The following is a 27,373-nucleotide window of genomic DNA, read 5'->3' on the forward strand; positions in this document are numbered from 1 at the left end:
AGTGTTGGGGTTACAGATGTAAACCACCACATCTGGCTAAACATTTTAAATACTATCTCTTTACGTAGTCCAGGTCAACAGGACTAAAAGAGACTAGAGGATGGCCTTGAGAGAGGTGGCTTAAAATGTTGACCATTTTTCTTTCCAGGATGGCAATACACATCTGGAAAGCTCACAAAAGCAGGAAGTGGGGTGGGGGTGGGGGGACTGGCTGCCTCAGGAGATAAGGAGACGGGGTGGTCTTTATCAAGGGCTAGCCTCTCCCTAACCTCTCTAGTCCCCCGCCTACCCCACCTGCAGCTCCGAGATGCTCATCTTATGATAGATCTTCTCTTCATCACGCCGCTGGTCCTGGGGCACAGTGATGTTAGCCAGTTGTATCTCCAGCTCCAGAACTTGCTGCATCTGCTCCCGGGTGGAGGCTGGCTGTCCACCCAGCAGCATGCCCAGCTCCTCCATGTAGTCCAGGTAGGCAGTAAGCACCTGTGAAGGCCCGTCATCCTCAAAGCCAGGAACAAGTCCTGCCCAAGGCTAAGATCCGCTGGGGGGGGGGGCTCTTCCCACCATTCCTTTGGCTTGACGCGCTTTGTGGACGTCTCGTCGGCCCTGTTTAATTCCTGATCCGTTGCTGACCGCTGTCGGCTTTGACTTACTTAATTATTACCTGTGCTCGCATCATCTGTTTCCCTCAGTGGACACTGTTCAGATTGTGTCTGAATCCCGAGAGCCTGGATCAGGGCCAAGCACAGAACTGGTCCCCTGTAAATGTTTACCCAACGGATGGACTCCCGTAGTTCTTGGCCTTCTCATTTCCTATCGCCCTTCTAATTACCCAGTCTGTCAGGAGCCATGTGCTTTTACCTGAACAGCTGCACGGACGGACCTGACCCTGCAGGGGGTCTGCCAATTCGCCTCCCTCCCACTTCTCATCCTAACAGGCCTCAGATGTGCTTTTCTCACCCTCCCTTGTATCCAGGGGAGAGAGAAAGCACAGAGGGGGAAAAAAAAAAGCACTGAACATTATGTATCCACTGACCAGATGGCTAAGGGATTTACATATAATGTATCTTGCCCCACATCCTCATAGCAACTCCATAAAATCCATAGTAGTTCCAATTTCCATAGAGGGAACAAGCCTGAGGAGATGAGGTAAGGACTCCCATCGCAAACTGCCCCTGACAGGGTCAGAATGTGGAAGCCTGAGCACTACCTGGGCCTGCCTCGGGCCAGGCTGGCACGTCAGGACAAAGCTTGTTTGCTTGTCCGCCCCTGGAATCTTGGGTTCAATTACAATGTCTTCCCTATGATAGTTCACTAACACTAAGTATTTGTGGAGGAAAGGGAAAAAAACATGCAGATAGTCAGCTCTAGCCAGCAACCACCTCTGTGGTTCCCCTCCCCTCTTTTTAAGACAAGACCTCACTATGTAGCCCAGAGTGGTATGAACTCACAGTTCTCCCACCTGCTTTCAAGTGTTAGAATCACAGGCATATACCACCATGCTGAGTTTCTTTCCTACTCCTGAACTGAAGTCCCGTCCCCCCCCCCCCCCCCCGGCTCACTTAATGCTAAAGGCCATCTCTTTTCTTCACTGAAAAGTTTTTGGTCCCTTGATATTCATTCTTTTGTTGTTATTGTTGTTTTGACTTTTCGAGACAGGGTTTCACTGTGTAACAGTCCTGGCTGTCCTGGAACTCACTCTGTAGCCCAGGCTGGCCTCGAACTCACAGAGATCCACCTGCCTCTGCCTCCCAAGTGCTGGAATTAAGGGCGTGCGTCACCTCCACCCCACCCCCACCCCACTCCCCAGCGATATTTGTTCTCTATACTACAAAACTTCTCCTTTTCCCCACTCTACTGTTGCTGGCGTCAGAAGAGAATCACTCTGCGCCCCATCCTAGCTGCTAGGGGGACACAGTTAGCCCAGTCACGGACCTGGCACGTGTGTGTACTTTTCTCTCCCCACTTCCTTGTCCTCAGCTTAAGACTTACTCCTGAGACTTTCTTGAATTCTCCGAACCCCTAGTTTTCCTGTCTCCGCCATTGCACTACATCTTCCCCGATTATGGCAAGAGGCTTCCCCCCCAAGGAACCCAATGGTGCAGTAAGAATCAACCATGAGGCCTTTTCCAAAGCGATGGCCAACACAGCTCTTCCCTGCGCTCTGCACACACACACACACACACACACACACACACACACACGCGCGCGCGCGCGCGCGCAAGCATGTGTGTAGGCATGGCCTGCTACTCAAGTTGGGGGAGAGGATAGAGAGCTGGTTCTCTCATGCCATCTTGTGGGACCCGGGAGTCAAAACCTGTATCTTTTGGGATAAAGTCTAAACTTGCCGCTATGGTAATGTGTGTGTGCAGTCCTAGCACTCAGGAGGCTGGGGCAATAAAATCACTAAAGTCCAGGAGTTAAGACTAGCATGGAATACAATAAGATCCTATCTCAAAAAAAAAAAAAATGGTTCCTAAATTCTAAATTAAATCTACATATGTGTCCAGAAGGACTGGATCACCTGTCCCTATTTCATTTCCTCGCTCCTTCAGTCTGTCAACAAGCTGTCCATCTTCCTTCCTGAGAGCCTGTCTGAACTGCTTCTGCTCTGGGCCCCTCTTTCTCAGTCTCGGCCTACCTCCCCCCCTCATCCAGGGCTAGTTCCCAGTTGGAATCAAATTGGGAGCCTCGCGTATCTTCTCTGTGGTTGTCCTAATGACTGTGACCAAACCAGCATCATGAGAGGCTTCCTATTCTCTCCACCACTGAGGGAAGAGCGGCAGTCTTACTCACACATGTCTAGAGCAGGGTCTGGCTGAGAAGTCCAGGCAATGTTAACGAAGGCATGGCAGAGGGACACAGGACTCTCCAGCTGGTCGCTCTTTCTTCCACAGCCCTTGACACCCAAGCATCGCCTCCTTTCTCCCGCCTTTGTCTACGTTAAAGGAGAAGCCCTGAGCTTCCGGCTCCCTTCACACTATCCTCTCCAGTGCTCCACCAACTTCCGTAGCTGCCTACAGCCCTCTCACACAGAAGGTGCCCACGTTCCTCAAACTCACATGTCTAAAATGAGAGACTCTCCCACGCTATCTGTTCTACGCAGGAGCACTGGCTGGTACCCCACACCTCGAACCTATGCTTCTCTTTTTACAGACAAGAAACCAGCCTCAGAGACACCAATCAATTACAACAAGCAGGAGAGCTGAACTTGAAATCCAGGTCTGGTTTCAAAGTCGCTCCTTGTCCTGTGACATCACACTGTCTCCTGGTCCCCAAGTTGTCCAGGCTGATTCTTCTACAGATACCACGGATGCCCTAAGGCCTACTCCATTCCACCATCACTCAGCCTTACAACTGCAATCATCTTTACCCCTTTCCTCTTCTAACATCAGCTAACTAGCATGCCGCGGTTCTAGCGTGGTATGTCTTGCAACCTCAGCTTAGCACTCACTCTGCTCCTCCCTCCGGCACCTGGGCCATCACCTGGGCCGTCACCTCACCCACTCAGAGTCCAGGCACTGCAGAGACTCTCATCTCTGGGCTCCAGGCTCCCTCCCCTGCGTCTTCTTCTTACCTCCAGACAAACTGGCTTCCCAAGGCACTGCTAACCTCATCCCTCCATCCCTGTTCTGGAACCTGGAGGTGACTCTTGGGCTGCAGAATAAATCTTTGGAGCATTCAAAACCTTCTTCATAACCAGTCACCGACCTCCTTCTAGCCTCCGATGTGCTCAGCAGCACATCTCGCCAAACCGTACTTCTGGTTACATTCCAAACACATCTAGCCTCTCTGGCTTCAACATTTTGTTCAACACATTCCTCTCTATACAGAAGGCTCCCTGGACTCGTCCTCATGGTCCAAACACACGGAGCCTTCTTCTTCTTCTTCTTCTTCTTCTTCTTCTTCTTCTTCTTCTTCTTCTTCTTTTTTTTTTTTTTTTTTTTTTGGTTTTTCGAGACAGGGTTTCTCTCTGTAGCTTTGTGCCTTTCCTGGAACTCACTTGGTAGCCCAGGCTGGCCTCGAACTCATGGAGATCCACCTGCCTCTGCCTCCTGAGTGCTGGGATTAAAGGCGTGCGCCACCACCGCCCGCCTACCTTCTTCTTTTGAACACTTGTGTAACCTATCTCTACACAGGATGACCTCTGATGAGCCTTTGTAGTCTTTTTTCAAAATTACACCTAGTTATTTATTTGTGGTGTGTGTGTGTGTGTGTGTGTGTGTGTGTGTGTGTGTGTGTGTGTGTGTGTGTTTGCATGAGTGTAGAGATAAAAGGAAATCTTGGAGAAGACACTTCTCTCCTTTCATCATGGGTCCTAGGGATTGAACTCATGTTATCAGGCTTGACAGCCAGTGCCTTTACCTGCTGAGCCATGGTGCTGGACCACTTCTCTGCTTTTATAGGGGCCTGACTCAAATGTGATCTCAGAAGGGAAGTCCTGGATGCCTGCATCTGGCCTAAGTCCTGCAGACCTTTTGAACCTTGTTCTCAGACCCTTAGATCCATAAACCTATTGATATCAAAAACTTCCTGTGACAGTGACTCTGAAACTGACATCTCAGAATTGCTCCAGAGATTCTGGCGTACAGTAGGTACCCACGAAATGTCTTCCCAGGGCTGGGGATGTAGCTCAATGGTAGAGTGCTTGCCTAGCATGTGTGTGGCCCTGGGTTTGATTCCCAGCCCCGCAAAAAGAAAGAAAAAAATTTCTTGGAAGAATAATAGGAAGAACGGAAGGGAGGAAAGAAGAGACAGAGGAAGAGGACTGAGGAAAGGAGAGAAGAGAGGAATAGAGGATAGCCTGCTTGCTAGGCAGCGTAACAGGCTCACCTTCCCCACTCCGACCCTAGGCAAAGAGGAAGGTATCTAGGGATTAGCCAGCTCAGCAAGGGATGGGGGCAGAAGTTCTAGGCGGTGCCTTACTTTCTCATTGGCAGTTCTATTTAGGTAGTAATCTCGAGAGGGCAGGAAAAGCCCAGACTGGTCCACCTGCAACGGCAACAGGTAAAAGTTAGTCTCTCCCACTTTAAACCAGAGACCCCTGGGCATGGGGAGGGGGCGGGCGGGTATTCAGCCTGCCTGTCAGAGGAGAGGGGAATCCTGGCTTGCTTGGCAAAGGTTCCACGAGTCCCTACCCTTTCCCAGCCAGGCACCTGGATGACATTGCTGTTGGAGCTCTTAGAATCAGCACTGACATAGACCGTGAAGAAGGGGGTGGCTCTGTAGGTTCCGGCTACTGCCTTTAGCACTTCCATGAAGTTGTCCTCCTCCCAAGGCCCCGTGATGTTCCAGCCACCGATCTGAGTAGAGAGCACACGTGAAATCTCTGGTCCAGGGATTCTCAGAGCTTCCCTGGACCACATCCTGTCCCTCGGGCCCCTCTTGCCCGAAGCCCACCCAGTGCCCCTGCCTTGTCAATGAGGTCCCGAAGTGGCTGGGCTCCTAACTTCTCAATGCGCTCCAGCTGGAGGCAGGACAGGTAGAAGCGCCGCGTCTTCCGCTCAGCTTCGCTGCTGGAATTGAAAGTGGTATTCTCTGCAATGGGTAGAACACAGGATAGGGTCCAGGGAGCAGTTAGATTAATTGTTGCAGGGGAGCCCCTGGCCTTCATTCTTCTCCTCCCCCCCCCCCCGTGTGTGTGTGTGTGTGTGTGTGTGTGTATGTTTGTGTGTGTGTGTGTGTGTGTGTGTATTTATGTATGTATGTATTTTGTGGCACTGGGGATTGAATTTAGGACCTTTCACATGCCAGACATGAGTTCTCCCACTGAGCTATAATCCCAGTCCTCTTTCTATTTTTGGTAAAGTCAAAAATAGGGTCTTAATAAGTTGCCCAGGCTGGCCTTGACCTTCCAATCTCCCTGCCTCAGTCTCCTGAGTAACTGGAATTATTGGCATACATTAGCAAGCCAGGTTCTCCTCTCTCTCTCTCTCTCTCTCTCTCTCTCTCTCTCTCTCTCTGGAAGTAGTCTCACTATATAGTCCTGATTGGCCTGGAACTCACCACGTAGACCAGGCTGGCCTCAAACTCACAGAGATCCGCCTGCCTCTGCCTCCAGCGCTGGGATTAAATGTGTGCAGCACCCATGAAGACTGAAGAGTTAATTGGGGCTTTCACGCCTCTGTTTGTAGAAACCCTCAAAGAAGCCTCTGTTATTCTTAGAGGTCTGCCCCCATGTAGCCCATCTCCAGTTATCGAGAGCTCTTGCTCTCAGCATACGCTCCCTCAGGAGCGCCACAGAATGATCCACCTAGTTCTTCACTGGTGGATATTTATCGAGTACCAGCTAAGTGCTAGACCATGTGCTGGACATGAAGCCTAAGATGGGCACAGCACTCCTGAAGCCATTGCTCACCTAGCAGGTGCTTCAGGATGGCCTGGTTCTGGTCCCAGAGGCTGTTGAAGGTGTTCCAGCGAGAACGCCCATTGGGCAGAGGGTTTCTTCTAATCCAGCCTCCACAGGAGAACTGATAAAAGTCCTGACAGGGGCTCACCCCACGGTCCAGAGATTCCAGGATTTTCCCAGCCACTCGAATGCAGGCTTCTGTGAGGCAGGTGCTATGGGCTGGGTCTGTGGCCGGGGACATGATGGAAGAAGAAAACGTGTGGAGAAGGCAAGGACTTCAGGAAGTTGGGAGAGCTAGCCCCAACAAGAAAAATATTTAGAGGCCCTTCCATGTCTAGCCCCCACAGTTATGAGGACTCCTGTCAGGCGTGGACCCACCTACCTCTGTGGTACTGGACCCACAGAGCCACGAGGCAGCCCAAAAGAAGGGCAGCCATCACTAGAGAGAGACCTGCCAAGACCAGCTCCAGCTGTGTGTGTGAACCAAAGAGTCTTCTTGTCCTCTTCTGGAACCCCACCTGGGCAACACAGGACAAGGAGCAATTGAGCTGCATTGCAGGGACTCAAGATCACCGAAGTCCTTCTAGCAAATAAAGGTTTCTGGAGTCATGGAACAAATAGTGGGGTTAACTTGGGGGCCCAAGAGCAAAGAAGCAGGGGCAGCCTGATTTGTGCAACGTCATGGCTTTGAATCACCTCACCCTAGTCCTGGCGCAGAGGCCAGAGATGGAGTGGAAACTGGGGCAGACGACCCACCAGAAGAGCCCAGAGCACATGGTTATGACAGGCGCCATGCCAAGGGTGAGGCCTGAGGAGAAAGGGGGCACCCCCTTGCCCACCTCCAACGAGTCCTGGGTGGTCCTGCCTTCTACTGGAGTTTCCGGTGCTTCCTCATCCCGCAGCTTAGCAAACACCATCTGCAAACAGTTCAGGAGCGCCAACTGAGGTCAGGCAGCTAGGCCTTTTGCCCAAGGCCTTGCCCGGGTGTCCGTCGCTGGGCCAGCTTCCTCCGACCTGCAGGGAGGGCCCTTCCCAGGTGCCGGGCTCTCAGGCTGGGGTCCCCTCTGACATCATCCCTCTCTAGCCCGCGTAGGGAGCCCCCATCACCCGCAAGCCGGAGTCCCTGCCAGATGCTCACTCACACCCTCCCCTCCACACTTCGTGCCCTCTCCACCCGGGTCCTCTCCCCTGGAGCCCAGGGCCACCACTCACACTGCCTCCGCCACCCAGCTCGTGCAGCGCGACGTTCATGGTGGCGTGGAGCAGGGCCCGGCCGCGCCTTTAGGGCTGGGCGAGGTCGACCCGCCCAGGAACTACGGCCCAGGCCACCCGCTGAGCCCCGGCGCGGCCCTCCATCACAGCCACCGCTGCAGCCCCTGGTTTGGCCGCCGCGGCCCCGGCTTTCTCAAGTCTCCCCCACCCAGCGGCGCGCCCGGGGGTGGGAGCGAGGGGGAGGGGCGGAGCGCGCGCGGCTCCCTGCCAGCTTCGGCGCCCGGGACCGATGTTGTGGATATAGCCTTCCCTGCAACCGCTGCTCTCCATCAAGCCCGAGAGCCCCTCAGGCAGGCCACCCACAATTTGCTTTCCTCTGGTTGAGGCCCAATCCCTGCTAATATTCTTTACCCGAACTCTCCAAATTGCAGGCCTTCTCCAACACTTTTAAACACCATAGAGGAATCATGCCCCGGCGAGGAGCCTCTTTACCTACTAGTCTGTCTGCGGGGTCTTTTTACAGCCGGCACGCATAGATAGACGCCACTGGCAGTTCACGCCTTTACAGGTGTCCACAGGATATACAACAGCACACAGACTCCCAGCACAAGTGCACACAGAGACTCTCAGAAGCAACCACACTGAACATTCACAATGTATATATGCAAAAGCCCAGTGTCACTGGGGACACACACAAGCACACACCAAGTGTTAGGGCAGCATGCACTGTACACACAGCTCACACTAATGCCACTCTTACACATTGCTTCAAGATGGCACTTTTACTCTCCAAGATAATTGCTGTCATCAGATCATCTCATAAAGGGAGGGTTACAGATGGTGACAAATTGGCAGGGAAAAAAACAGCCATGCACAGATATTTAAAGAAAAGACATGCTAACACTTCTAACTCAGGAAGGCAAGCGATTTTATTTGGGAGGTTTACAAGAAAGAAAAAAAAAAATAACACCAAGCAATATTTAACTGAAACGCAACAGTGTGGCATCCATGCATCTGCCATCTGCCTTCCATATTGTGATTCCTTAAACAGGCAGGGGAGTGTGACAGTCTGTTGCACCAAGGAGTGCCTCATGTTTTTTACAGTGCTGGGGAGGGAACTGGGGCACTGAGTCACCGCCTCATCTTCTTCTCCCTAACCTCACCAAGAGAATACAAGAATTTGATATGAGGAAGCTTTACGTAGTGGCAGTGGTTAATCATTTATCGATTCCCACCTCGGTTCTCAGACATCTTGTTGCAAGAGGTTCCAGCGTGGAATATTCTTGTGGCTGAGAAGAGATGCATGATGAGTGGGTTCAGTTGAGAACTGCTGGGCTACTTTCTGAGGCAGGTTTTTATCCCCAAACTGCATGTTCTCAAACAAGACAAAAACAGTGTTGCTGTTAGGATGAACAGCTCTGGATTCAGACCAGCTTTCCCATCTGTAGAATGGAAGAGTAGGATCTACCTCAGAGTGCGTTTCTAGAATCAAATGAAACAGTGCATGGCACATTAAGAGTATGTGATGATGCAGTCTGGTTTTTCAGGTACTGGGTATTGAACCAAGGACCCTGTATCTGCTAATAGGTAATCTACCTCCACATTATTTGAGGGCTTTAAAAGGTTATTTTTGAGGCTGGATTGACGGCTCAGCAGTTAAGAGCACTGGCCACTCTACTAGAAGACCAGAGTTCAATTCCCAGCAGCCACATAAAGGCTCACACCCCTTAGTAACTCAAGTTCCAGGGGATCCAACACCCTCTTCTGGCCTCCACAGGCATTGCATGCACATGTTGCACAGACAGGCAGGCAAAACATCCATACACATAAAATATAAATAAATAAACAAATAAAAATTTTGAATGAAATAAAAGTTCAATATGAGGTGTCTAAAATAAAGGCTATTTTTGGCTGACTGTGGTGATGCACACCTTTAATGCCAGCACTCCAGAGGCAGAGGTAGGTGTATCTATGTGAACTTAAGGCATCCTAGTTAGTCTACATATTGAATTCCAGGCCATCCAGGGCTACATAATGACTGAGTCTGTCTTTTAAAAAATTTACTATTTTTATTTTAAGGGAAAATCTCACTAAATTGTCTAACCTGACTGTAAACTTTCAATTCCTCTGCTTCAGTCTCCCCAGCAGCTGAAATTAACAGGCCTGCCTGATTTTATTTTATTTTATTTTGTCTATTTTGAGATGGGATCTCACTACGCAGCCTAGGCTGGTCTCCACCTTCAGTGATCTTCCTGCTTCTGCCTCCTGAGTACTGGATGTAAGCGCACACCATCATGCCCTCGTATTTTAATTACTATTATTATCATTTAAGCCCTATAACTAGAGTAAGTAGGACTAGTTAGCCTGGAGGTAGCATGTTCTATTTCTCTGATGGTGGAGTAGGCTAGGTTAGTCAGGAGTTCCCTAAGCAACAAGTTTTCACATCTTGCCATACTGCAGTCCGAAGCAGCAATCTACTTGGGACAAGTCTTTGGCTTGTTCAGTGTAGCTAGAGTTTTCCTGCCTTGCCCACAGTCAGGACAAATCTTTGTCACCCGCCAGTCCCACAGCCACTCAGACCCAACCAAGTAAACACAGAGACTTATATTGCTTACAAACTGTATGGCCGTGGCAGGCTTCCTGCTAACTGTTCTTATATCTTAAATTAATCCATTTCCATAAATCTATATCTTGCCAAGTGGCTCGTGGCTTACCGGTATCTTCACATGCAGCTTGTCATGGCGGCGGCTGGCAGTGTCTCCTTCTGCCTTCCTGTTCTTTCTTTTCTCCTCTCTGTTAGTCCCGCCTATACTTCCTGGCTAGCCACTGGCCAATCAGTATTTTATTTATTGACCAATCAGAGCAACACATTTGCCATACAGAACATCCCACAGCAGTTCAGGCTCACTCTAACAATTTATTTGTTTTGATTGTATGTGAATTTGTGTTTTGCCTACATGTATGTACATCTGTATGAAGGTGCCAGATCCCCTGGAACTGGAGTTATAGACAATTGTGAGCTGCCATGTGGGTGTTGGGAGTTGAACCTGGGTCCTCTGGGAGAACAGCCAGTGCCCTTAACCTCTGAGCCATCTCTCCAGCCCCTCAGACTCACTCTAATAGTGACATGGCATCACAGCATTTACCTCTCCATTTCCCTTCCAAAACTAGATGAAAGAAAATTCAGCACTTAAGAATCAGATGAGGGGCAGCCGGCAGAGACATTCAGGCCCAGCGGCAGCCCACAGAGGTAGACGGGCCCAGCGGCAGCCTGCTGAGGCAAAAGGACCCGGCGGCAGCAGCCGACAGGGACATTCAGGCCCGGCGGCAGCCGGCAGAGACATTCAGGCCCAGCGGCGGCCCACAGAGGTACACAGGCCCGGCGGCAGAGACAAGCAGACGCAGGTAGGCCTGCGGCGGCCCGTGGAGGTAGACGGGCCCAGCAGCAGCCCTCTGAGGTAAACGGGCCCGGCGGCAGCGGCCGACAGGGATATTCAGGCCCGGCGGCAGCCGGAAGAGACATTCAGGCCCAGCGGCGGCCCACAGAGGTAGACAGGCCCGGCGGCAGAGACAAGCAGACGCAGGTAGGCCTGCGGCGGGGGCCCGTGGAGGTAGACGGGCCCAGCGGTGGCAGCCGACAGGGATACTCAGACCCGGCGACAGCCGGCAGAGACATTCAGGCCCAGCGGCAGCCCACAGAGGTAGACGGGCCCAGCGGCGGCCTGCTGAGGTAAACGGACCCGGCGGCAGCGGCCGACAGGGACATTCAGGCCCGGCGGCGGCCCACAGGGGTAGACAGGCCCAGCGGCAGAGACAAGCAGACGCAGGTAGGCCTGTGGCGGCGGCCTGTGGAGGTAGACGGGCCCAGCAGCGGCCCGCTGAGGTAAACGGGCCCGGCGGCAGCGGCCGACAGGGACATTCAGTCCCGGCTGCAGCCTGCAGAGACATTCAGGCCCGGTGGCGGCCTCCAGAGGCAGACAGGCCCAGCAGCAGTTGACAGGGACATACAGGCCCGGTGGCGGACTGCAGAGGTAAACAGGCCCAGGGACGGAGACAAGCAGACACAGCTTGGAACAGGGACGCCCCTAACCCCAACATCTGGGGAAGAAGCTATCTCGGTGGGTCAGAACCAGAACGAATCTGAACACTCCGTCTGAGGACAACCCAGGGCCCAGCTGCTGATCCTGTGAAACCAAACAACTTGGAGGTGTTGGTGAGACTACCCTGCTCAGCTGAAACCCATCTGGGAGAGGATTCAGATGCCTACAGTTTAAAGTCTGAGGAATCAAGATCAGCTGAGGAGTTGACAAATGAACAAAACGTGACCTGGGAACACAGAAGAAGGCGCTACCCAGACACCAAACCAGATCACCAGAATCATAAGTATATAATTCACTGATCGAAATCAGCTGCCCCTGAAGAAATAGCCCAATAGCACCAATTTAACCAAGAACCACTACTAAACCAAGACTAAAAATTAGAACAAGAGAGGCACTCTCAGACACAGACACCACCTGCACCTCACAGAGGAAGAGATGAGTAGACGCCAGTGCAAAAATACAAGCAACAACATAAAGGCCTATATGGCAACATCAGAACCTAGTGATTCTACACCTGCAAGACCTAAACATACCATGACAGAAGAAACAGAAGAAATCAACCCTAAAAATGACATTAAGAAGATGATAGAGGCCCTTAAAGAAGAAATAAAACATTCCCTCAATGAGGAAATAAAAACTTTCCTTAAAGAGGAATTGAAAAACTACCTTAAAGAGGAAATAAAAACGTTCCTTAAAGAGGAAATAAAAAACTCCCTTAAAGAGGAAATAAAAAACTCCCTTAAAGAAGAAATAAAAACTTCCCTTAAAGAGGAAATGAAAAACTCCATTAAAGAGGAAATAAAAAACTCCCTTAAAGAAATGGAAGAAAAAACGAACAAAAAATGGGAAGAAATCAAATCAAGCCAAGAAAAAGCAATTAAACAGATGAAAGAAACATTCCAAGATCTGAAAAATGAATTTGAGACAATAAAGAAAACACATGCTGAGGGAATGCTGGAAATAGAAACCCTGACAAAACGAACAGGAACTACAGAAACAAGCATAACCAACCGATTGCAAGAAATGGAACAGAGAATCTCTGACGCTGAAGACATGATAGAGAAAATAGATTCGTCAGTCAAAGAAAACAATAAAGACAAAAAAGTCCTAACACAAAACGTCCAGGAAATTTGGGACACCATGAAAAGACCAAACCTAAGAATAATAGGGATAGAAGAAGGAGAAGAATACCAACTCAAAGGCACAGAAAATATATTCAACAAAATCATAGAAGAAAACTTTCCTAACCTAAAGAAAGAAATACCTATGAAGATACAAGAAGCTTACAGAACACCGAATAGGCTGGATCCAAAAAAAAAGTCCCCTCGCCACATAATAATCAAAACACTAAACACACAGAATAAAGAAAAAATATTAAGAGCTGCAAAGGAAAAGGACCAAGTAACATATAAAGGCAAACCCATCAGAATAACACCAGACTACTCAATAGAGACTATGAAAGCTAGAAGATCATGGACAAACCTCATGCAGACACTAAGAGACCACGGATGCCAACCCAGACTATTATACCCAGCAAAACTCTCAATCACCATAGGCGGAGTAAACAAAATATTCCAGGATAAAACCAGATTTAATCAATACCTGTCCACAAACCCAGCCCTACAGAAAGCACTAGAAGGGAAAATTCAACCCAAAGAAGCTAAACACATCCATGAAAAATCAAGCAATAGATAATCCTACACCAACATACACCACAGAAGGACAACACAACACAACCAAAAAAATAACAGGAATTAACAATCACTGGTCATTAATATCCATCAATATCAATGGTCTCAACTCACCTATAAAAAGACACAGGCTAACAGAATGGATAAGAAAACAGGACCCATCCATATGCTGCATACAAGAAACACACCTTAACTCCAAAGACAGACACTACCTCCGAGTAAAGGGCTGGGAAAAGGTTTACCAAGCAAATGGACCTAAGAAACAAGCTGGTGTAGCTATCCTAATATCTAATAAAATAGACTTCAAACTAAAATCAATCAAAAGAGACCAGGATGGACATTACATATTCATCACGGGAAAAATCCACCAAGATGAAGTCTCGATTCTAAACATTTATGCTCCAAATACAAAAGCACCCACATTCATAAAAGAAACACTACTAAAGTTTAAAACGCACATCAAACCCCACACATTAGTAGTGGGAGATTTTAACACACCACTCTCACCAAAAGATAGATCTACCAGACTGAAACTTAACAAAGAAATAAAGGACCTAACAGATGTTATGACTCAAATGGACCTAATAGATATCTACAGAATATTCCATCCTAACACAAAAGAATATACCTTCTTCTCAGCACCCCATGGAACCTTCTCAAAAATTGACCACATGCTTGGACACAAAACAAATCTCAACAGATACAAAAAAATTGGAATAACCTCCTGTATCTTATCAGACCACCATGCCTTAAAATTAGAACTCAATAACAACAAAAATTATAGAAAACCCACAAACTCATGGAAACTGAATAATGCCCACCTGAAACATCAATGGGTCAAGGAAGAAATAAAGACAGAAATTAAAGAGTTCCTAGAATTCAATGAAAATGAAAGTACAACATACCCAAACTTATGGGACACTATGAAAGCAGTTCTAAGAGGAAAATTCATAGCTCTAAATGCACACATAAAGAAGATGGAGCAATCCCATACCAAGGAATTAACAGCACAACTGAAAGCTCTAGAACAAAAAGAAACAAACTCACCCAGGAGAAATAGACGCCAGGAAATAATCAAATTGAGGGCTGAAATCAACGAAATAGAAAACAAGAGAACAATACAAAAAATCAATGAAACAAAGAGTTGGTTCTTTGAAAAAATCAACAAGATAGACAAACCACTAGCCAAATTAACCAAAAGGCAAAGAGAGAGCACCCAAATTCACAAAATCAGAAATGAAAAGGGAGACATAACAACAGACAATGAGGAAATCCAGAGAATCATCAGATCATACTTCAAAAACCTGTACTCCACAAAAATGGAAAACCAGGAAGAAATGGACAATTTTCTGGATAAATACCAAATACCAAAATTAAATCAAGACCAGATAAACCATTTAAATAGACCAATAACCCTAAAGAAATAGAAACAGTCATCAAAAGTCTCCCAACTAAAAAAAGCCCAGGACCAGATGGTTTCAGTGCAGAATTCTACCAGACTTTCAAAGTAGAACTAATACCAATCCTCTTCAAAGTGTTCCACACAATAGAAACAGAAGGAACACTACCAAACTCTTTTTATGAGGCTACAATTACCCTGATACCCAAACCACACAAAGATGCAACAAAGAAAGAGAACTACAGACCAATCTCCCTCATGAACATTGATGCAAAAATACTCAACAAAATATTGGCAAACCGAATCCAAGAATACATCAAAACAATCATCCATCACGACCAAGTAGGATTCATCCCAGGGATGCAAGGATGGTTCAACATACGGAAATCAATCAATGTAATACACCATATAAACAAACTGAAAGAAAAAAAACCACATGATCATCTCCCTAGATGCTGAAAAAGCCTTTGACAAAATCCAACACCCCTTCATGATAAAGGTCTTAGAAAGAATAGGAATACAAGGAACATTTCTAAACATAATAAAAGCAATTTATAGCAAGCCAACAGCAAACATCAAATTAAATGGAGAGAAACTCAAAGCGATACCACTAAATTCAGGAACAAGACAAGGCTGTCCACTCTCCCCATATTTATTCAATATAGTACTAGAAGTTCTAGCTAGAGCAATAAGACAACAAAAGGAGATCAAAGGGATACAAATTGGCAAGGAAGAAGTCAAACTTTCACTATTTGCAGATGATATGATAGTATACATAAGTGACCCCAAAAACTCTACCAGGGAACTTCTACAGCTGATAAACTCCTTCAGTAAAGTGGCAGGATACAAGATCAACTCAAAAAAATCAGTAGCCCTCCTATACACAAATGATAAAAGGGCTGAGAAAGAAGTCAGAGAAACATCACCCTTTACAATAGCCACAAATAATATAAAATACCTTGGGATAACACTAACTAAACAAGTGAAAGACCTTTTTGATAAGAACTTTAAATCTCTAAAGAAAGAAATTGAAGAAGATATCAGAAAATGGAAGGATCTCCCATGCTCATGGGTAGGTAGGATTAACATAGTAAAAATGGCAATCTTACCAAAAGCAATCTACAGATTCAATGCAATCCCCATCAAAATCCCAACACAATTCTTCACAGACTTGGAAAGAAAAATACTCAACTTTATATGGAAAAACAAAAGACCCAGGATAGCTAAAAGAATCCTATATGATAAAGCAACCCTTGGAGGCATCACCATCCCGGACCTCAAACTCTACTATAGAGCCATAGTAATAAAAACAGCTTGGTACTGGTATAAAAACAGACATACGGACCAATGGAATCGAATTGAAGACCCTGACATTAATCCATGCACATATGAACACCTGGTTTTTGACAAAGGAGCCAAAACTATACAATGGAACAAAGAAAGTATCTTCAACAAATGGTGCTGGCATAACTGGATGTCAATATGTAAAAGATTACAAATAGATCCATATCTGTCACCATGCACAAAACTCAAGTCCAAGTGGATCAAAGACCTAAACATAAATCCAGATACACTAAACTTAATAGAAAAGAAAATAGGAAGCACTCTTGAACGCATTGGCACTGGAGACCATTTCCTAAATAAAACACCGACAGCACAGACCCTGAGCACAACCATTAATAAATGGGACCTCTCAAAACTGAGAAGCTTTTGCAGGGCAAAAGACACAGTCAATAAGACAAAAAGACAGCCAACAGATTGGGAAAAGATCTTCACCAATCCCACATCTGACAGAGGATTGATCTCCACAATATATAAAGAACTCAAGAAACTAGACATCAGAGCACTGAACAGTCCAATTAAAAAATGGGCTAAAGAGCTAAACAGAGAATTCACAAAACAAGAACTACAAATGGCTGAAAGACATTTAAAGAAATGCTCAACATCCTTAATCATCAGAGAAATGCAAATCAAAACGACTCTGAGATACCACCTTACACCTGTTAGAATGGCTAAGATCAAAAACACCAATGACAACCAATGTTGGAGAGGATGTGGAGCAAAGGGAACACTCCTCCACTGTTGGTGGGAATGTAAACTTGTACAACCACTGTGGAAATCAGTATGGCGGTTTCTCAGAAAATTAGGAATCGAACTACCTCAAGACCCAGCCATACCACTCTTGGGCATATACCCAAAGAATGCTGATACATACCATAAAGATACATGCTCATCTATGTTCATAGCAGCACTATTTGTAATAGCCAGAACCTGGAAACAGCCTAGATGCCCATCAACGGAAGAATGGATGAAAAAAATGTGGTACATATACACAATGGAGTACTACTCAGCAGAGAAAAACAATGAAAGCATGAAATTTGCAGGCAAATGGATGGAACTAGAAAAAATCATCCTGAGTGAGGTAACCCAAACCCAGAAAGACAGTTATGGTATGTACTCACTCATTGGTGGATTCTAGATATAAAATGAACAATCAGACCACAACCCATAGAACCATAAAGGCTATATATATATATATATATATATATATATAACATGGAGGTCCCTAGGACGACTGTGGCTTATAATAAATTTCAGTTTTACTCAATTATTGAAAAAAAATAGCCAAATGAATAGAAACACATGAACTATGAACCAAAGGCTGAGGGGCCCCAGCTGGATCAGGCCCTCTGAATAGGTGAGACAGTTGACTGGCTTGATCAGTTTGGGAGGCAACTAGGCAGTGGGACCAAGTCCTGTGCTCAATGCATGAATTGGCTGTTTGAAACCAGGAACTTATGCAGGGACACTTGGCTTAGTCTGGGCGGAAGGGACTGGACCTCCCTGGACTGAGTCTACCAAGTTGATCACAGTCCTCGGGGGAGGACTTGTCCTGGAGGAGGTGGGAATGGAGGGTGGGCTGGGGGTAAGGGGAGGGCGTGGGAGGGGGGAGAATAGGGGAACCCATGGCTGATATGTAGAATTGAATGGTATTGTAAAATAAAAAATATATATCACAAAAAAAAAAAAAAAAAAAAAAAAGAATCAGATGAGGTGGCATATGCCTATGCATGGAAGGTGGAAGCAGGAAGACCATTCATTCAAGGCCATCCTCGGTTATACAGTGAGTTTTCGGCCAAGCTAGGATATATGAGACCCTGTCTAAGGAAGAAAAGGAAGGGAAGAGGGAGAAAAGAAAAAAAAAAAAAAAACAGAATGAGTCAGAGCTGGTGGTACAGGTCTGCAATCCCAGCTACTCAGAACCAGCAGGAAAACAAATTTATAATGGCCTGCCTGAGCAACTTGGTAAGACCCTTGTCACAAAACCAAAAGGAGAAAGATGATTGGGGATATAGTTCAGTTGAAGAGCACTTGCTAGCATGCGTAAGGCCCTGGGTTCAGTTCCCAGCAAGACAAGGAAGGGACGGGAAACCCAAACCATCAGGTACACACAGCACTTCAGTTCCCGTTGGTCTGAATGAGAGCGGCCCTCATAGGTTCATGTAGTTGAATACTTGGTCCATTCCAATTGGTGGAATTGCTTGGGAAGGAGTAGGAGGCGTGGCTTTGTTGGAGGAGGTGTATCACTGGGGGTGGGCTTTGAGGTTTTAAAACCCCACACCAATCCCAGTTAGCTCTCTCTCTGCCTCCTGTTTGTGGACTGTAATCTCTCAGCTGCGGCTCCAGCACCATACCTGCACACCTGCTGCCATGCTCCCCACCATGATGGCCATGGATTCACCCTCTGAAACTGCAAGCTCTCATGAAACATTTTCTTCCGTAAGCTGTGTTAGTCATGGTGTCTCTTCACAGCAATAGAAAAGTGACTAAGACAACTGTTCTGGATGTGTTACATATACAGATTCCTTCATCCTTGTGACACAGTTTCTAATTGGCTGAACTAGGATCCAAATTCAGGGCTTCTGACTCCTTTCTGGAAAGCAAATTGGAAATGTGTCTCAAACGAAAGCCAGGTTTCTCCAATGCTATTGCTGCTCTTTTACCATATCTCCTCCAAGAAGAATAAGAAGAAACATATCTGTTTTGAAACCAGGCTAACTTGGATTCAAATCTAGGCTCCTTTTCTTATTAGCTAACACCTTTATCAAGTTACTGGACAGCACTACATTTTCCGTGCTGTAAGACAAAAACAACTATCCCTATCTCAGAGAACAAACGCAACCACCCACACGGGAGAATCGAATATGTTCACAGTGTTCTCAGGTTCACAAAGACTGAACCTGAATATTTTTTTCATGTCTCCTTCATGAAAATCAGTCTTTCGGCTCCTGTCTACATTTCTTATTAGAAACTTGAAGAGTCTCTGTTCGATAATTCTATTGTCTTCCCTTTGTGTTTCCCATCCATTTCCCGTTCTGTGGTGTCCTCCTTTCTCTGTTCCTCCTGCCCTATGTGTCACTCGTTTATTTGTTTGTAACAGGGTCTTAGGATGTGGTCTAGACTGTCCTCAAACTTTCTATCCTTCTGTCTCAGTGTCCAGGGTATTTAGTTCAGTAGAAATATACCACCAAGCTTGGCTTTCCTACCACCCCTCCGTCTTCCTTCCCTCTAATGATTTGAATGAAGGGAGAATGGGCAGACACTGTTCTCCCAAATTTACAAGGACAGTGTAGTCATGAAGACAAGAAACACTAATGGTCAATATTGACAAAGATGGGGAATATGGTCACCTCCATACACTACAGTTAGCTTATAAATCCAGATATTCTTTGTACTATGAGAGATGCAAATGTGTGCACACTCTGATACAGAAAGCCTACTTCTAGAAAATTGTGTTAGGAGGCCGGGCGGTGGTGGCTCACGCCTTTAATCCCGGCACTCGGGAGGCAGAGACAGGCGGATCTCTGTGAGTTCGAGGCCAGTCTGGTCTCCAAAGCGAGTTCCAGGAAAGGCGCAAAGCTACACAGAGAAACCCTGTCTTGAAAAACCAAAAAAGAAAAGAAAAGAAAAGAAAATTGTGTCAGGAAATGTTATCCAAAAGATGTCTTTATTAAATGGCTTTTGTTCCACAACAAACCACACCAAATTTAATGGGTTAAAGTAAGAACTAAACGGGGCAGTGGTGGTGCACACCTTTGATCCCAGCACTTGGGAGGCAGAGGCAGGCTTGGTCTATAGCCCAGGACAGCCAGGGCTACACAGAGAAACTCTGTCTCGAAAAACCAAAATAAATAAAGTAAGAGCTATTACTTTTCATGTTCAGTGGTTTGGTTGGATGACTCTTCAGGGGCTGGATAGTCTACAGTACTTAGATGGCCTTGTTTGTTTTATGGACTTTGTTTGGGATGACCAAATCCTATGTACCATGCTATGTCAGGCAAGCAAGTCCTGTGGTCCAAGTCAGACTTAGGGATGGAGAAATAGGCTCTACTTCTGTACTGGGAGAGCTATAAAATGTCGGGTTTTTTTCTACAACATGTGTTCATCACAGCAGTATTTACAATAACCCCCCAAATGGGGAGGAAATCACGTATAGATATAGAGGGCTTGTGGAATAACCCAAACATCCACACACTGGAACACTATGCAACACGTGCAAGTAACAGAAGAGAAACTGCCGTGTAACATTAAGAGAGGAAGGGGTTTTTAAAGTTTCATTTTTATAAAACAAAATAAACAAATACACACATGCAAGCACAGGTCAAAAAAAGTCCAAAGGATGCAAACAAAATGTTCAGTGCGAATGTGCCCAATGATGATGCTACTTCCTTTTTTATAAACACTTACTTATTCATTATATGTATGTTTGCACATGCCATAGCACACATGTAGGGGTCAGAAGGACAGCCTTGGGCGTCTCTCCTTCCATCATGGGGACTGAAATCAGGTTGTCAGTCTTGACGGCACGGACCTTTACTTACTGAGCCGTCCAACAAGCCTGCTGTCGCTGTGTAACAACAGCTACAGTTTCTATGCACTTTACTCCTTAATTTAATCTTTATAGTCTAATAAAATATATCCCACTAATATAATTTCCCTGTCTTATAGATGAGAACCCCAAGATGCTGGGAAACTTAACAACTTGCCTCAAATCAAATAGTAAATATAAGGGAGGATCTGATCTAAACTTCACACTCATTAATCACCACACTAGTCTGTCGGAGTCCACTGATGTGTCGGGGCTCCAGTGTGATCCTTGGTAAATGTATTCTGTCATCGGTGGGGTTTTGTTGTTGCTGTTTTTCCATGCTGGGGAACCAACCCACAGCCTTATACATATCATGCAAGCTGCTCAATCTCTGAGCGTCATCCCCAGCCCTTGCTTTCTCTGAGACAGGTTCTCAATATAGTCCAGGCTGGCCTTGAACTCATTATGTATCCCAGGCTGCTTGAGATCTTCCTTCTTTAGCCTTCTGAGTGCTGGGTACAAGAGTGTGCTACTATGCCCCAGGGTTTTCAATTTTAAAAAAATTCAAAGTGCTATTATAATATTCCAAATTTTATCTCAGCAGGGATGAAGAACATCAAACTTTTGAGTAGAGGAACAGAATATAAGGAATTTTCCTCACACTTTGATAACTTAAGTAGAACTTATGTATATTCACTATTACAAAGTCTTTATAGTTCTACACTTGGATCTTTTGCTTAACTATGATCCACCATGCTCAGGGAGACAAGAATAGATTATTTAAGATTATTATTTAAGGTTTGGGAGGTTCAAGGCTAGCCTGATCTATACAACAAGTTCCAGGCCAGTCAAGGCTACATAGTGAGACCTTGTCTCAAACAAAACAAAACAGAAGAATCTAACCAGCTGAGTGTGGATGCACACCCATGTACTCCTGGAAACATTGGAGGCTAAGGCTAGGGGGCTTACCTGAGCTATATCACAAACTTTCAGGTTAGCTTTGGCTACACAGCAAGATCTCCTCTAAAAAAAAAAAAATGAGTGAACGAATTCCAGGTTAAATTATTATCCTTATCTCTCTCATTCTAGAGAAAAGAGATTTGCTTCTGTTCCCATCCAGTATCACCCTTGGCAAGAACCCCAGAGCTCCTTCAGCACTTTGGGTGTGGGGCTTCTCAGATCCTGAAACAAGGGAGTTTAGCTCAGGACCATTTCATCCACAAAACTGGCCTTACTGGGTAAGCTGTTTTCTCTGTATAGACTGGTGCACCAGCTCAGAGAGGTGTACATGCTCATTGGGGACGACAAAGGATACACAGCCAAGGTCTTGTGTGGTTTTCTTTATTTTTCTAAAGCTATGCAAGTAGAAATGATTTTTTCTTTCTCTTCTCATCTCTTGTCTTCTTTTTCTTCTTCTTCTTCTTCTTCTTCTTCTTCTTCTTCTTCTTCTTCTTCTTCTTCTTCTTCTTTTCTCTCTCTCTCTCTCTCTCTCTCTCTCTCTCTCTCTCTCTCTCTCTCTCTCTCTCCCCCTCCCTCTCTCTCTTTTTCTTTCTTTCTTTTAGGACAGAGTCTCACTGTGTAGCCCTGGCTAACCCAGAACTCACAATGTAGACTCAGCTAGTCTCATAGTCATAGGAATCAGGCCGGCTGAGTTCGGGATGAAAGGCCAGCACCACCAGCCTAAATTTTTTTTTAAAAAACCATGATTATTGGGCCTTAAATTCAAGGTCATTCAGAAAATGGCAGATTATGGATTGAAAGTCATTGCTGTGCAACTTCCAAGGGAGGGAGATATTCTGGGTTCTCTAGTCACCCCGAGTTAGATGTCAGGGACCTTCTCACCACAGGGGCCAGCTGGCGGCCCCCCTCCCAGCCACGAGGACAGAGTACAGGAGTGTTAGAAGGAACCTCTGGTCAGGCTGAGACCCAAAGGTAACAAACACCGAGGCAGTCCCGCACACCCCGACCTCACAGGCCCCATTCTGACAGCAGCTATCTCGGCAATTAACACCTGAATAAGCGGTGTTGAAGAAAGGAAAGCCAGCACCCAGCAGCCTCACTAGCTGCACGATTTGGCGGGACTAAAGGGAAGGCGTCTTGCTTGGGGCATGGACAGAACCAACAGCGTCATTATTATTTTTACCAGCCCTTCACTGTGAGTGAATGAGACACACCCTCCCTCCCAAGGCCAGTGATTGCGACAGAGCCCTCTCGCGCCAGATAGCTGGTGACGCTGCTACTGACTGCTAGCAGGGCAGAGGCGGGGTTTGGGGGGCGGTAAGAGGTACAGGGAAGTGTGCGTGTTCCGATCTGTGGTGGTGGGAGGCGAGGGGGGGGGAGAACTCTACCCCGGGCCCCAGCAACAAGGGCGGGGGACACCCTGTCCCTCCCTGGCTTACTAGCGCGCGCCCTGGGCTCAGGCACTCCGGGCTTCCCTGCGTCATCCGCAGCCAGGGCGCCCGCCGCGATGCTGCCATTCATTTCTCCCACACTGCCAGCTAGAGCGAGCCTCCAGGGCTGAGGGAACCGCGTGGAGCGACTGGCGCTTTGAGTCTGGATTTTTGGCGCCAACAGCGGGGCCAGGGTTTGTGGGGAGTCTACTCTGCTGCGCGCCACGGCTGCGGTGTTAAGATCCTTCCAAAAGGCCGCATCGCAGTGTCTGGGGAGAGGCCCAGTGGTACTCATACCGGGGCCAGGTATGGGGGCAGATAGGGACAGTCCAAACCCGACACACAGAGGCCAGATCAGACGCACAGACGTCGACTGACAGATGCAGGGACGGTCGAATACAAATTGACCGACTGCTGGAGACCTGCGAGCATCTAGGATGCAGGGACGCGCGCGCCAAGCACGGTGGCACCACCCCCAGGCCCGAGCTCTTCCCGCGCTCCGGCCCTTCCCCTGTCTTCACGCGTATTCCACCCTGTCTAGGCGCCTTTCAGAGTCCGGGCCGTGTCCACTGCCAGTCTGCCCGCCGCCTTCCGAGGCCCCGCCGCGCCCCCCTGCTTTTGGCGCTCGGCTCCCGGGCGCTCTCCCCTAGCCGCGGCGTCCGACCCTCCCCTTTCTCCCCTAAGCCCTAGGCGACCCGCTCTCGGCTAGCCCTCCTCTGCACCGGCCGCTGCGGTCCCCCGGGGCCCACGTGGCGGCCATTCCGGGCCACACCGCGGGAACCTCCCACGGCGGCTCGCTCCACTCCAGGGATCACCGGGCTCGCTCGGACCGCTGGGCCCCGCCTCTTTCCGCTGGCCGGTGCCCGCCCCGCCTCCACCGCGCCCCGCCTGCCGTTCTCTGCCGCAGTCGGGCGCTCATCGTCATTCCGCTCTCGCCGCCGCCGCCGCCCCCGCCCCGCCCCCGCCCGGTCCCCGCCGCTGCCGCCGCCGCCGCCGCCGCCTGCCCAGCGGCCCGGGAGGCGGAGGCGCGGGGGAGGAGGCCCCGCTCGGCTCCGCAGTCCCGGATGCTGCATGACTTCATCCTTCCGCCGGCTCCCCTGCTGAGCTAGGGCCGGTCCGGCAGCTAGCCTCTGCCCGTGCCCCGCCGCAGTCCCCCAGCCCGCCCGGTGCCCGCCATGTCCGAGATCCTACCCTACGGCGAGGACAAGATGGGCCGCTTCGGCGCAGACCCCGAGGGCTCCGACCTCTCTTTCAGCTGCCGCCTGCAGGACACCAACTCCTTCTTCGCCGGCAACCAGGCCAAGCGGCCCCCCAAGCTGGGCCAGATCGGCCGAGCCAAGAGAGGTACGCGGCCCGGGCCCGGAGTCGCCGCCTGACCCAGAAACCCTTCGCTCGGCGTCCTCGGGCTGCCGTTCCCCGTCAAGTGGCAGCTGCTCTTGCCGCAGACCAGCGCAGCCAGCTGCGCACCCGCCCGGGGTGGGGAGGGTCCCTGCTGTGGAGTTGTCCCATTCTTTCCCTCTCCCGGGAATACAGTGTCCCGGATTCGAAGCTCGCCACTTCTGGAAAAAGAGCCCTGGCTCCCTGGTCGAGGGGGAGGGGCCGCTTAGGGTATTTGGGGCCGCTTGGCACTGGGAACGCAGGATGGTGGGCCGATTCCTCGGGCTGACATGAGTAGGTGGATGTTACTGGAGGGCAGGGAGGCCAAGGGTTCGGTTGTCTTGATCGTTTGCACGGGGAGGGTCGGACTCCCGGGTGCCAGTCTCAGGACAGGGATTCAGGTGGAGGAGAGGGTTACCCCAGGTGGCAGTTTCATCCGAGCCCAGTTTGAGGAGGGGTCTGTGTCGAAGGGAGAGGTTTCCGATCAGTTTAGGTGGAGGAAGGCTCAGGTGACGGGAGGGCTCGCACTGGGAGTCTTTGGAAGAGGGGTGTTCCCGCACAGGGAGGAGGAGGAGGAGGAGGTTTGGTAGCAGGCAGCAGGGTCCGCAGGAGAGTTCGGGTGGGGAGGGCATGGGTTTTCGAGTGGTGTCGCGGGAACATAGGCGGTAGAGAGTAGATCTGCGCGGGGCGTGAGGACACGGGCCCCCGCTCTCGCCGCCGCCCCCCGAGACCACGCGGCTGATGCGCTTTCTCCCTGCGCAGTGGTGATCGAGGATGACCGGATAGACGACGTGCTGAAGGGGATGGGGGAGAAGCCTCCGTCCGGAGTGTAGACGCGCCGGCTCTGGCGGCGGGCTCCGGGCCCAGCCCCGCAGCGGCCAGGAGCACGGGCCGGCGATGCGGCTGCCGGCGCACCCCCGCCCGGGCCGAGGTGCCTGCGGGCGGGGCTGCAGGGCCAGGCCGCCGCGGGGTCAGTGTTGCTACCGCCGCTGCCAGGCGCTCCGGAGCTGTCCGCTTCAGCACCACGGCGGCGGCGGTAGTGGTGGTGCGGACCAGCCCGGAGCCCGCCGACGCACTCATGCACTTTAGAACCTCGGGCCGCAGCTCCACCCCGCACACCGGAACCGACACAGAGACCCACGGCCCCCAGCCCGCCCCCTCCCGCACGGCTCCCCTGCCCCGCCCCTCCTCCGATCAATCTGGTCTGCAGCCCGGGCAGCTGCGGCGGCGTCGGACTGCGCGGCCAGGGAGGTTTTGGCTGCACATTTGCATGAGCTTCCTACCCACCTCAGCCTAGCCCTCCGGGCCTTTCCTCGACTGTATCCCTGTCTGGCGTGACCCCAGCCTCTTTCTAAGGGACTTCCTCAGCACATTTGTATTTTTATATCCGATTCTTTGTTTACCGGCTCCTCTCATGGTTTGTGCCCTTCCCCCACAGCCTCCGCCATGCTCTTCTGCGCCTGGCAGATAGGACGGGTGTTGAGACTGGGACGGGACAAGCCCCCAACATGGTAACTAACCACATGGCCAGTCCGCCCAAACCTGACCCCAGGAGGCTCATTGGGAGGCTCCTTCCTCCCAAGGTATCACCTTCTAAGGGCCCAGATCTGATTTTACCTTGGACCCCTTCACGCTATCCCTGGGAACCCAAGTGGGGACTGCTCAGTACCTTTGGATGACACCTGTGGACCTGAAGATGTTCTCAACCCAGGGTTGTCCTTTGTAAAAATGTTTCTCCATCCTCAATGTAACAGGAGTGTGTGAATAAACACAGACCTCCGTGTGTGTGAGTGTGTGTGCGCGTGTGTCTGCTACTTCAGTCTGCTGGGAGACAGGTGTGGACAATCTTGGGTGCAAGTTCCTGGTGGGGAAGGGTCACCGAGTGAGCACTAGCCAGGCACCCTTGTGTGGGAACGTCTTAACTATACGGCCTCCTTAAGTACATGCTTAGCCTAAGCAGGACAGGTGGCCAGTGTTGGGGCTGGGCTGGGCTCAGAAGCATAAGCAATCTAAATTCAAGATCCTTAGCCTCTTAAGGATAAATCCACTTTGGATGGGAATACCCAAGGCCGGCTGGTTTGCAGAGGAGCCGTGTTGAACTTTACCCCAAAAGATAAATCACAGGTCACTCAGTATGTCAGGAGGTGAGAAAAGCCTGTAGAAATAAGAAACCTGGAAGCCAGAACCTTGGGGTCTGGGGACTATTTGGACTCATACTGTATTGGTTGACATGGGCTTGATCCCGCCAGCACTGTTTATGCATGAGACCTCTGCGATTTGAGAACCCAGTAACCAAGTCCTCAGCCCCAATTTGGGGATTCCATCTCCCTGGGAGCCTAATGCACAAAGCCAGGGAAGGGAGGCTTGGAGAGCATGCTTCCAATCTCACAGATGAATGGCGTTGAGGAAGTCCTCATTATCTGAGTCTTGGAGGAAGCAGGGTGAGGCAGGAGGACTGGGGGGTGACAAGATCTGGGCCCCCAGGCCCAGCTGGGTCACAGTGAGCTCTCTGCCCTTATGCATGACGTAAAAGTGGAAATGAAAACCACTGCCGTAGGTTGTATGCCTCAGTGACCAGCCATAACGGGATTGAGCGTAGTGTCTGGTCCTAAAGTGGGGACCCGCAGAAGTCATTGAGATGAACCGGCCTCCAGGGACCAGCACCCGGCTCACCTGCAAGGCAGACAGAGAAGCCGTCAGTGTGGAATCATCTCCAGGTTCTCAAAGGTCAGTACTGCCCACAGTGACCTCCTAATCAAGCCTTAGATACCACTCTCTATCCAGTAGCTCAGGCTTTCTGAGGCAGAGTAAGCCTCTCTCTGCCTTTGGTTGTTCTATATGGGGCTCAATTCTGGACAGGGAGGAGCCTAGTCACGCAGGAGGTGTTGCTTTCCTGTCGGCCACTCACTTTCCCATCTGTGTCACGGGTCTGGAACCTGGCTACTTAACTCACTCTTCCCTGTGTCAAACCAGTACTTGTGAACCT

The 27,373-nt window shown here is 49.2% G+C and overlaps 2 protein-coding genes across 6 annotated transcripts in view; one reads left to right on the top strand and one right to left on the bottom strand.

Annotated features, from left to right (window-relative positions):
- The window catches only part of LOC114683313 (endothelin-converting enzyme 2), a 42,420-nt gene that overhangs the window by 9,111 nt on the left and 5,936 nt on the right, over positions 1-27,373 (bottom strand). For 2 of the 5 annotated variants that reach the window (XM_028857547.2, XM_028857550.2), the window contains exons 1-8: positions 7,562-7,763; positions 7,189-7,266; positions 6,732-6,867; positions 6,359-6,574; positions 5,414-5,538; positions 5,157-5,303; positions 4,927-4,992; positions 295-483 (exon numbers count right to left, since the gene is read on the bottom strand). In XM_028857547.2, the coding sequence (XP_028713380.1) occupies positions 295-483; positions 4,927-4,992; positions 5,157-5,303; positions 5,414-5,538; positions 6,359-6,574; positions 6,732-6,867; positions 7,189-7,266; positions 7,562-7,600 (996 nt within the window). In that variant the 5' untranslated portion in view covers positions 7,601-7,763. Of the gene's footprint in view, positions 1-294; positions 484-4,926; positions 4,993-5,156; positions 5,304-5,413; positions 5,539-6,358; positions 6,575-6,731; positions 6,868-7,188; positions 7,267-7,561; positions 7,764-24,201; positions 24,291-26,460; positions 27,061-27,373 lie in introns of those variants that run through there. The other 3 variants (XM_028857548.2, XM_028857552.2, XM_028857551.2) reach the window with 3 other exon arrangements.
- Camk2n2 (calcium/calmodulin dependent protein kinase II inhibitor 2) lies at positions 23,934-26,182 on the top strand. Its single transcript, XM_037209882.1, has 2 exons — positions 23,934-24,354; positions 25,150-26,182. Exons 1-2 carry the CDS (start codon positions 24,186-24,188, stop codon positions 25,218-25,220), a joined length of 240 nt encoding a protein of 79 aa, XP_037065777.1. The 5' UTR covers positions 23,934-24,185; the 3' UTR covers positions 25,221-26,182.

The sequence above is a fragment of the Peromyscus leucopus genome, chromosome 12 (genome assembly GCF_004664715.2).
Source record: "Peromyscus leucopus breed LL Stock chromosome 12, UCI_PerLeu_2.1, whole genome shotgun sequence".
In the NCBI taxonomy this organism is placed as follows: domain Eukaryota; kingdom Metazoa; phylum Chordata; class Mammalia; order Rodentia; family Cricetidae; genus Peromyscus; species Peromyscus leucopus.